The 10,903-nt window shown below is 52.4% G+C and overlaps 1 protein-coding gene across 5 annotated transcripts in view; it reads right to left on the reverse strand.

Moving 5' to 3' along the window:
- Positions 1-1,066: 1,066 nt before the first annotated feature.
- The window catches only part of IGDCC4 (immunoglobulin superfamily DCC subclass member 4), a 39,447-nt gene continuing 29,610 nt past the window's right edge, over positions 1,067-10,903 (reverse strand). For 2 of the 5 annotated variants that reach the window (XM_088839914.1, XM_055436434.2), the window contains 8 exons: positions 10,501-10,684; positions 9,690-9,817; positions 7,779-7,949; positions 7,407-7,544; positions 6,132-6,237; positions 5,362-5,590; positions 4,496-4,657; positions 1,068-3,974 (listed from right to left, as the gene is read on the reverse strand). In XM_088839914.1, the coding sequence (XP_088696040.1) occupies positions 3,561-3,974; positions 4,496-4,657; positions 5,362-5,590; positions 6,132-6,237; positions 7,407-7,544; positions 7,779-7,949; positions 9,690-9,817; positions 10,501-10,684 (1,532 nt within the window). In that variant the 3' untranslated portion in view covers positions 1,068-3,560. Of the gene's footprint in view, positions 3,975-4,495; positions 4,658-5,361; positions 5,591-6,131; positions 6,238-7,406; positions 7,545-7,778; positions 7,950-9,689; positions 9,818-10,500; positions 10,685-10,903 lie in introns of all 5 variants that reach the window. The other 3 variants (XM_055436435.2, XM_055436433.2, XM_088839915.1) reach the window with 3 other exon arrangements.

The raw sequence follows: 10,903 nt of genomic DNA on the forward strand, positions 1-10,903 counted from the left end.
TGTGTGAACGGGCGTCTCGGGCAATTTTGGAAGCCAGCTTTATACAAAGAAGATTTGTCGAACCCAATCTCTGGAGTTTGGTAGTTCACTCCTCCCTTGCATGTGACAAAGTTAAAAAAATGTGTGCCCAGATGAAGAGATCCTTGAAGAGCCTAAAAGAATGCCATCAAAGAAAGCGTCTTTCCTAAGTTTCGGTGTTTTTGCCAAGTGCCTGTTAAGGGAAGGAGATGGTTCATTTCCTCTTTTGAGGTGGGGGGAGGAGTTCCTATCCTAGGAGTCTGAGTAACCTGTTTTTTTACTTTATTGAAATATAGTTGATGTACAATATTATATGTTACAAGTGTACAATACAGTGATTCACAATTTTTAAAGGTTATACTGCATTTATAGTTACAAAATTTTGGCTCTGTTACCTGTGTTTTGCAGCATATCTGTGGAGCTTATTTTATGCCTAGTAGTATGGACCTACCCCTGTCTCGCTCCTTCCCCTCTCCCCACTGTAACCACTAGTTTGTTCTCTATATCTCTGAGTATGTTTCTTTTTTGTTATATTCACTCATTTGTTGTATTTTTTAGATTCCACATATAAGTAATATAGTATTTGCCTTTAACTTATCTCTCTTAGCATGATACCCTCCAAATCCATCCATGTTGTTGCAAGTGGCAAAACTTCATTCTCTTTTACGCTGAGCAGTATTCCATTGCTTAGCCATACCACATTGTCTTTCTCCACTCATCTGCTGATGAACATTGAGGATGCTTCCATAGCTTGGCAATTGTAAATAATGCTGCTCTGAACATTGACATGCACATATCTTCTCAAATTAGTGTTTTTGTTTTGTTATATACCCAGGAGGGGAAATGCTGGGTCATATGGTGGCTCCATGTTTAGTTTTTTGAGAAACCTCCACACTGTTTTCCACAGTGACTGCACCAATTTACATTCCCATCAACAGTGTACAAAGGTTCCCTCTTCTTTAAAGAAAGTCCAGTTCTTTCTTATGACCACCTGCTCTTCTGCTCAAAACTCAACATTTCCCATCCCGGTAAGAAATACATTCTCTAGGGCAGAAAGGCTGAGGAAATTCTAGTCACTTGGTTCCAAAAACAAGAACATTTTTGGAAAATAGTTTATTGATTCATTACAGGGACAGATATATGATCAATGCATTGGCTTAACACTAAAGAATATCATAATTGTAAGGAGAAAAAATGCTGGAAAAATAATTAAATAATACAGCAAAACTACAGACGAATAAATGAGCAGGTACCGATTATACTTGTCATGCATCAAGAAAAGGTTTTTAAATGAGACTCAAAAACCATAAGGCATCCGTGGTAGGTGACAAAAGGATTAATACCCTGTAAAAGGCCAATGGACTCTTTTCTAATAAAAATACTGCTACAAAGACACAAACCTAACACTTCCAAATTACTCAGAGCCCAAATCATATATAATGCTAGTGAGTAATGGCCATGTTCTTATCAACTGTGAGTTATAGGCAGATACCAGATTTATTACTTATTTGCTTTTGAGAAACAATTTTCCACCCAACCTAATGGGTTATAAATTGTCTCATTTGCAGCTATTTAATTTAAACCAGAACCTCAGTGCCTGTTAAACAAGAACATGAAAAATGACTATGTGGTGTAATGCGAAGAGCCTACTGTTAAAACAGCTATTTAATTCAGGACAGTTTTTTGTTTTTTTTTTCCTTTAGGAAAAAAAAAAGAAAAAAATCAAACCAGCCAAATAAAATGAGGCTTTTGACCTTCAGAGCAGTGATGAAACATATACAGTAGTGTTAGCCACAGCAATGCTGGCTGCTACAGAAACAGTAGAAATGACAGTTCTGTCCTTAACGAGATACAAAACCAACATTAATAATCTTTAGTGTTATCGCAGGCTGCCTGAAGGGGGAGGAGGAGGAAATGTAGGTGCGGATGTCAAACCTGAGTGACACCCGAGTGTAATAAACACAGATGCTGAAAGGGTCTGAGGAAGCTGCAGCTCCGCTGAGAGACATTTCACCATTAAAGAGAAAAAGGAAAGATAGACTGGTTATTTCTAATTTGGCTCAGAAGCCAGAGTTAACCCTTGATGTGCTTGCTCAGTGAAAACAGATGAATTCAGGGAGAAGAGACCAAGTACTAAATGCTCCTATGAGAGGCTGAGGTGCAAAATCAAATAAACGAAACAAGTCAGGCTTGTCCCTGTGGTGGTGGGGTCAACAGAACATGACTTCAGGATTGAATTTAAAGAAAGAGAAAATGAGATGAGTCCATCACCCTGTCCTGTGCGGAGACCCTACTTCCAGCACCCTAGAGGATGAGATTCCTCCCAGCCCCACCCTGCCAGGTCCTGGTCAAGGTGCACAGAGTGGGAAGCAAAGGGGCCGCCCAGCCCCTAATTCCCAGCCCCTTCTCCCTTTCAAGCTCCAGCGGGGAAGGAAGGTGCCTCAAACGCCTCTGTCCAGCAAACCAGACTTACCGCATGGAATGGAAGGAATAATTGTATCCCAAGCCTCTGGGTTGTGTTCCCCCTTCCCTGTCTCAAAACCCCCAAGTCCGACTTGCATTCATCCTCTCTAAGGAGAACCCTCCAGTCTCAATCCCAGGGAGAAAGATGCAAGGGAAGCTGAAAGGCCTTCTCCAAAGCTGCACTGGGGGTATGCAGCCTGCCTAGGGATGGGGTCCACAGAGGCACAGAGAAGCAGGGGCAGGAGGATGATGGCTGAAGTGGACGGCGGACACAGGAGTCCCATCACGGCCTCAAACAGACACGAGGTAGTCATGTTGTGAGGGAAGGATGCTGAGACCGAACCCAGGCAGGAGAACCACATGACGCAGTGTGGGAGAGGCGACAGAAAGGCAGCAGAGACAGGCAGAAGCCACAGAGAGGAAAGGACAGGGTCCCAGGACGGAAGAGAAGGGAGAGCAAGAGAAAGCAGACTTTCAAAACCAGGCACTTCCCCAATTACAAAATTAGGTGCCGACTTGCTCTGAGGGGAGCTGGAGTCACTCTCTCAATTTGGGCACGGGGCACATGGCAGATGGCAGGTGATGCAACTAAAGTGTCAGGCATTCAGAGCCTACTTGCACTCAGCCCAGCCCAACCGGAAAGTGGGCCGGGGCTGTCTTTGTCAGACAAGGCATTGGAGACACTCTCAGAGTGTGTAATAAGAGGCTGGGTGACAGAGTAGGGGCCCACAGGCTTGGGGACGGACCACTCTGGGGCAGTGTCCTGGCCTGGAGGATCAATGAGGCCATAGTGACCACTGCCGGGGCCAGAGCTTCCCAGCTCACCAACCAGCACACACACATGTGCTTCACACGTGTGCACATCACATGTACCTGTGCGTCACATGTCTCACATATCACATGTGTCACAGAGTATGGGGGGAGTGAATAATCCAATCCTTCCTCTCCCCGAGCCAAAGCACCCCAGGAGGCTCCACGTGGCTTGATGACCTGCAGGCAGAGACACGTACATGTGTAGCCACACGTGTCATGTCACGTGATCCAAACCAGCCTGTCCCAAACTGTGCCCTCTAGGGGAGCTAAGTAGAGGAGGAGGGGACTGGGGCTTTGGGCAGGCTTGGGCTGGCTCCTGGAGGGCAGGGGGCCTTTGGCTGGCACTTGTTCCCAGGGGCCTCCTCCAGAGCCTCACTGGACTGCAGGTCCGAGTAGGGGCAAGTATCGCTGGCTGCCTCTGGCAGGCAGGTGAGTCTGTCTGGCCCAGGGGCTGCTTGCTCACACCCTCCTGGCTCCCGGTCCAGCCAGTCTTCCCCTTGACTGAGATCCACAACACTCGAAGTGAGGTCAGGAGCCTCTGAAGGTAGGGAATCTTCAGGTTCCAGGTCTTGGAGGTGGAGGTCAGGGGTCCCATTGGATGCACTAAAGTCAGAGTGGACGATGACTTCGGCCTCCACCTGGTTCCTGCAGGCTGAGGGAGGCTTCTTCCTCCCGTTGCCCTGGTCAGAGCAGAGAACACAAAACCATTGCTGAGAGTGACCATCAGAAGAATGACTATCATTCTCGGGATGGAGAGGGGCTGAGCCCCAGCCCGGAGCCCTTCATATATTATGCCGGAGTCGGTAAGGGAAGAACAGTGACCGTCCTCCAGGAGATGATGATCAGATCCATGGAAAGGCAGGGAAACACTACGATTTGCCCTTGTCACAGAATTTCAGAAATACCAGATACAGGCAGGGCTCAGTGAACACGAAGAAGGGCTGAATGCAGTCAGATTGGTGCACGCTCAGATCCATGGGAATTCTGCAGTGGCCCACTTATGCCTAGCTCGAGGAGGGACTGTCCTCAAACGCTGGCTTGCCCGCCACCCACTCACCTTTAGAGGCTCCGGGGGTCTCCAGGCTCGACTTTTCCCCCCAGGGACGTTACCACCAGGGGTCTCCAGAGGATTCACTACTTGCTCTTAACAAGCATGGGCTGCTTCTCTCCTTCCCTCCCGCTTTCTTTCCAGGACACTGACCTTTATGGCCTCATACACCAGAGCCTGCAGCAGCAGTGTCTGTCCAGTTCCAGCAGGGGGCAGCAGGGCCCGGGTCAGAGAGGGCACGGGGCCTGCCTGGGGCAGCTCACAGCCTGCCCAGGAACCTGCCCAGCTGGGCCCACCGGCCTGAGCCCAGGAGATCTGCACAGGGAAAGAAGCAGGAGCTGAGGGCTTGGCTGGAGCCCCCTCCACAGACTCTTGGCCCCCTTTCTACCTCCCTCCCCAAGGCAGTGGGGACAGGCACAGAACGGGCTGAGAGCCTGGGGGTGAATTTGAGGACAGAGAGATGCTCCTGCAGAACAGCCAGGAGTTTCTGAGCCAGGCGAGGTCTCCTTCACCGCAGAGGCAGGGAGAGGGTGAGAAAGGACTCAGGGGTTCGAGCTGGCTGGTCAGAGAATGCAGGACGAGCCACCACTGCCAGGATGGACAGGACCCGCCCTGTGTGGATGCACCTCATCTGGATCCCGGTCCTACCTGGCCGCAGCCTACCTGACCAGCCTCCTTCCCCCACGCTGGGGAGAACTGGGTCTTAGAGCTATCCCCAGCTCCCAGGATGAGATGCGTTCTGGCCAGCTTGAGTCACCCGCCAACAGCCCCTCGGGGGCTCTCCCCTCCTTCCTGAGAACTAGGCTGACCTATTCTGCCAGAGATGGAGGCCCATCTGCTTCCCTGCCTTGCCAACCCTTTCAAAGAGGAGGGAGAGCCTTTTCTTCTGCAGCTGGTCCAGGGAGGGAGGGGGGAGCGGGCCTCTCGCAGGGTCACACAGCGTGCTCTCGCGCCCCCTGGTGTCCTGTTTGGGAATGAACCGCAGTGTGGGGCTCGGACGTCCCCGGCTCCAGGCTCACCTTCCTCTTGGAGTGACCCCGGCCGGCAGAAGCGCCACCACCCATAAGGCTGTGCACTTCAGCCCTGTCCTCGACGTCGGAGGGCGGTGGGGACCAGTCCTGGGGACGAGGGTGCACAAGGGACTCCAGTTCATGGACAGCTGGGGGGCTGGGGGGGGCCAGGCGGGCTCGGGAGTACAGTGCAGGGTTCCCTGCAGTGGCCGAGGAGGACAGCCCCGGGAGGGCTTCTCTGGAAGGGAAGATGGGGAACAGACAGTGTGGTCAAAGACAGGAGCAGGGGGGGAACTGGGATTAGTCCAGCCTATGTCCCTGGGCAGGTTCCTACCCATCTCTGAGACTTAATTTCACCATCTGTGCAATGGGTACGAAATTCTGTGACTTCACAACAGCTGTGACATTGCACTGAGATCCTTCCTCCCTGAGCTCTGGGCATCTGGAGATTTGGGGGCCCTCTTTGCAAGACGCTGGCAGCTGCCGAGGAAGTCCATGAGGTTGCAAAGAGTTAGACGCGACTTCACCACCACCACCAAGGAAGCACGAGAGAGGCAGCTATGCTATGCCAGCCTTCCTGAGGGGATACGCTGGGGGCTTCCCCAAACCCACTCCGTTCCCCATTCTCACGCGGACCTCACCCCAACCCATTCATCCCAGACAACTTGAATGGGGCCCCCAGGAGGGGCTAGAGCAAGTCATGGCCACTTTCCCTGCTCCCTCTTCTCTGCAGAGAGGAAGTTGCTCCTCTCTGTGGTCAGATTGGTCCTTCCACCCACCTGTGGGGGCTGCGGCGCAGGCCAGCACACATGCAGGCCAGGAGGCAGAGGAGGCCCAGGCAGACGCCCACGATGATGCCCGTCACTGAGTGCACATCCAAAGAGTCTGGCAGGGGAGAGGGAGGGAACAGAACAAGACAGGAGAAAACCCGAGGTTCACAGACCAGGATATCCTGGGGCTCCCCCCGGGGGCCACTGGCCTGAGTCTCTTCCTTTGGACACGTGAAATCTGAGGCAAGGATCAGCGGGCCCAACAGACTCACAGGGACCACCACTACCTCTCTCTCCAACTGTCAGCCCCGTTGGACATCCAGAAGTTGAAGTACCTCCCCATCAACCCGGCCTTTCAGTGAAACATGCCTCTTGCCTGCCTAACGGGCTGGTTTTGCAGGTGTGTAACACGTGCAGTGGCGTGTGGCCCATGCTTAGATGGGCTCTGGGCTTGGTTTAATGCTCTGCTGTCACCACCTTGAAATTCTTGCTCATTTTTTTTTTTTTTAAATGTATTTATTTGGCGATGCTAGGCCTTAGTGGTGGCACACAGGATATATTTTTTTTAAATTTTGTGGCTGCTGTGCAGCATTTGGGATCTTAGTTCCCTGACCAGGGATCAAACCCAGGCCCCCTCCAGTGGGAGTGTGGTCTTAACCACTAGGCTGCCAGGGAAGTCTGTCTTCATTTTTTAATAAGGGGTCCCACATTTTCCTTTCACACTGGGCCCTGCAAATTACGGTGTAGACAGTCTCATGGTCTGAGACCTCCACCATATAAAGCTCATCACCTCTTCAAGTCAGTTCTCCAGTGAAAGTAAGCTCCCAAAGAAACCAAGCCAGTCTCCCACAAATCTGACCTTTCGACTGAACTACCACTGAACCTCACCCATTTCCCTTTGAAACTTGTCCTCTCCACACCTGGCTTCCCTGGTGGTTCAGATGGTAAAGAATCTGCCTGCAATGCAGAAGCACTGGGTGTGATTCCTGGGTCAAGAAGATCCCCTGGAGAAGGGAATGGCTACCCACTCCAGTACTCTTGCCTGGAGAATTCCATGGACAGAGGAGCCTAGAGTCCATGACGTCACAAAAAGTCGGACATGACTGAGCAACTAACACTTTCACTTTCACACCAAATAGAGAGGGCAGCTGTCCAACAACATGTGTCCGAAGGCAAAGCCTTGGAGGAGATGATTTCAGGATTAGAAGTCAGCTCTGGGGGCCTCTGGAGAGCTTGGGCTGCCCCAGGATGGAGCCCACCCCTTCCTCCCTTTCCACCTCTTACCTGAGAGCTTCTCCTGGAGAGTAATCACATCCTGCAGGCCCGAGAAGGGCCCAGGGCCCACCTCTGTGCGTGCCCCCATCTTGAAGAAGTACCTAGTGTCGCTCTCGAGGCCGTGGACCTCAGCACTGAAGATGTTTCCTGGTGGGCGGGGGAGCCAGGGAGAGCAGGGTTGGTGAACCGGGTGGGGGTGACCTGCAGGGCTGGGCTGGGAAGTGGCCCTGAGAAAACCTGCTGCTCCCACCCAGGCAGCAGCTTCTGCCTGCTCCTCCTAGAACAAAGCTCCGTGGCTGTCTCAGTACTAACCCAGCCACTGGGCAGGCTGGAGAGGGGTGGGGAAACGCCGCTCAGAGGTCCTGGGGTGAGGGCGCTCACCCTCTGTGGTGAGCAGGGTCCACTGGTGCTCGGGCCGGGTGTGGTTGTTGCTGTAGAGAATCAGATACTCCACGATCTCCCCGTTGGGCTCCGTGGGGGGGCACCAGTGCAGCCGGACGGTGGACGGTGTCAGGGGGCTCAGGCGCAGGTCGGATGGGGGTGTCGAGGGCCCTGGGTGTCGGGGGAGGAGACGGGGAGAGGCGGGGTCATTGAGAGCCCCAGCTCTGGGTGCAGCTGGGAGACAGGGCATGAAGGCACGGCCTCCTTGCTTCTGCCTTTACTGGAACAAACCACAAACCACGAAGCAAAATGAGGTCGGGTCTCTCACTGGGGAGTTTCTGGAAAAGAGTTAGGGAGGGGGGCTTTGCCACCATTCTGCCCCTCTTAGAAACTCTTTTCCACTCTTTGGAGCAGAGCTCCTCAAATTTCCACACCCAAATACTTCCAACGGCTGAGGATGGTTGTCTGGTCCTCAGGGGACCTGGGGGCAGAGCTCAAAAGTTTTTGGAAGGCTCACATTTCATTTAAACGCATCTCTTCTGTGGTAACATTTAATATCTAAGCAGTGTTTGAAATGATTTATTATTTAAAGTTCCTAACTCCCCTAGCCACCCCAAATCTTCCCTGTATAGCCTCCGTGTACGCCTGCCTGGGCCCAGGACCTTAGAGTCACAGGAATCCTCATGCGAGAAGGACCAGCTTGAAATTCTTTGTGTTTTGTTTTCAGAGAAGCTGACAGGGGCGGGAGCAGGGCAGGAGTAAATAAGGAAGGGAGGGGAGAAAGCAGGGACAAAAGTGAGTTGGGAAACAACAGAAATTTGGGGGCTCAGGTTTTCAAGGCCCAACAGAGGGTGAGATGGGGACCCAGGGCTGTAAGGCTTGAAAAAGCCACAGCACCGTGGGCTGTCAGAACCCTCAGTGGCCCGAGGTGACTCCCCACTCTCAGGCTCTAGGCTCCCCATCTGTGAAAGGAGAACACATTCCCCGCTCTGTAATCAGGTCGCTTGAGGTGGGGATTCCATGTCATAGTCTCCCCCGAGAAAATACTGTGTCTCCCTAAACTCCAGGTGCAAGACCACGATAAACGGAGCCCTTGGGCTTCTCTGGTGGCTCAGACAGTAAAGAAACTGCCTGCAGTGCAGGAGATCCAGGTCCGATCTCTGGATCGGGAAGTTCCCTTGGAGAAGGAACTGGCAACCCACTCCAATATTCTTGCCTGGAGAATTCCATGGCCAGGCTCCTCGGTCCGTGGGGAGCAAAGAGTTGGACATGGCTGAGTGCTAATAACAGCACTTGAGCTGAGGTCACGGGTATGTGAGAAACAATTTGTAAGCATTTTTTTTAAAAAGTGCATTCATGAGGGTGGATGGCCTCCCCACCCTACCCTACACACATCTTCTTATTTCAGATCAGGAACAAAGGTCTGCTGATAGAAAGGGGGACTGTCTCAGGGTCAGCAGAACCTAAGAGGCTGTGAGGACAGAGCCACTTGTCTCCAGATGTGTTTCCAGAGGGTTCCAGAGTCACAGACCTGCAGAGCTCATGGTCCTATCTTCCCTTTTTACCGATGAGGACACTGCAGCCCTGCTGGGAGGCCTGCCTAGGTCTCCCTGGGTGTCAGGGGCACAATGGGGACCCAAATGCAGAGCCCAGGATGCCTGCCTCCAGAGCCGGCCCTCTTCACAGCTCAGTGAGGTCTTGGCACAGCCTTTTAAAAGAAACTACTCTTCTGAATTTTATGTGATCATGGCTGTGAGTAAATGGTTAAGACCAGCACTGGACTGCCAGCATAAATGCAAAGCAAATGACAGGAACTTCTGGGGTTCTGAGGGGCATTTCAGAAGAGGGCTGCTGGGGCAAGGAGTTTGGTGAAAGATGGACTTGTGGTCAAGGGGCTGAGGGGCCACTCACGGTCAGGCAGGGTGGAGCGCTCTACCACGGAGCCGAAAGGCCCGTCCATGTCCACACCATGAGACTGTACCGCAAACTCGTACTTGGTGAATGGCTTCAGCCCGCCAATGAGGATGTCTTCTCCAGAGCTGCCGAGGTAAGAAATGCAACTAGGACTCAGGCCCCTTCGAGTCTCCTTTCCCAACCCAGCCCCGACCCCTGCCTCAGGCAGGGAATCTGCTCCCTGACACTCGGGCCAGAGCTGTGGATGGATGGATGCATATATCAGATTCCAAGTCCAATCCCCAAGCCAGGCCCCCTCTTTCAAGAAATATTCCTGGGTTAGTCCACGTCATTCTCCACCCAAAGAATCCTCTCCGATGCATCTTTTCCTTGACTTACAGGAAAAGATGCATAACTTTTCCTTGATGCATAAGTTTCCTTCAGCTGCAATCATATTAATATGTGTCTATTGCTTTTTATGCTTTGTTTTGTCTGCCAAACCAACAGAGACCAAGAGGTCTCTGACTCCCCATCCAACGGGGGGCCTCTCAGGACAGCAGCTGGGCTGTCTCTTCCGCATCACCTGCGACTGAAGAAATAGGTCTGTCCTGCATGGTGTCTCCCAGGGTTGAGCACAGGCCCTCCGGGGAGGGGACAGGATTGGATGGGCTGTCCTTTCCCATCTGTCACCATCAGGTCATCAGACTCTCGATGTGCCCGCAGTTTAACACATGAGTCACGGAAAGTCCCTGAGCCCTCAGGCCCCTCTCTTCATCACTATCTGTGCCTTCTTCCCTCCCGCTCCGCCCCTCACAGCCTCTCTTCCCACCTGGTGTAATAGGTGACCAGCGAGGCATTCCTGAGCCCCCACGGGCTGAAGCGCACAGTGTAGTTGACAATCTTGACTGTGGTGAAGTCTGGCTTTTTCCACCGAAGCCAAATGGAGGTAGAGCTGTTTGATTCCGCGTGGACGTGGGCAGGGGGCAAGGGTGGCCCCCTCTGGATGGGCAGGTCTGGAGGGTGAAAATCAGAGTGTGGGAAGGGAGTGAGGATACTCATCTGGAAATAGGTACAGTGGTTTGCAGTTCCCAAGGCACTTTCTTTTACCCTTCTCTTGTGATCTTGTGAGTTGGGAATAATGCTTTATTTCCACTTCACAGATGAGGAAACTGAGGCTCCCGAGGATTTAAGTGATTTTGGCCAAGGGCATACAGCGAGCAGACTATGGAACG

The sequence above is a fragment of the Moschus berezovskii genome, chromosome 9, assembly GCF_049115385.1.
Source record: "Moschus berezovskii isolate FMDL1 chromosome 9, NW_MosBer_1.0, whole genome shotgun sequence".
Taxonomy (NCBI): Eukaryota; Metazoa; Chordata; class Mammalia; order Artiodactyla; family Moschidae; genus Moschus; species Moschus berezovskii.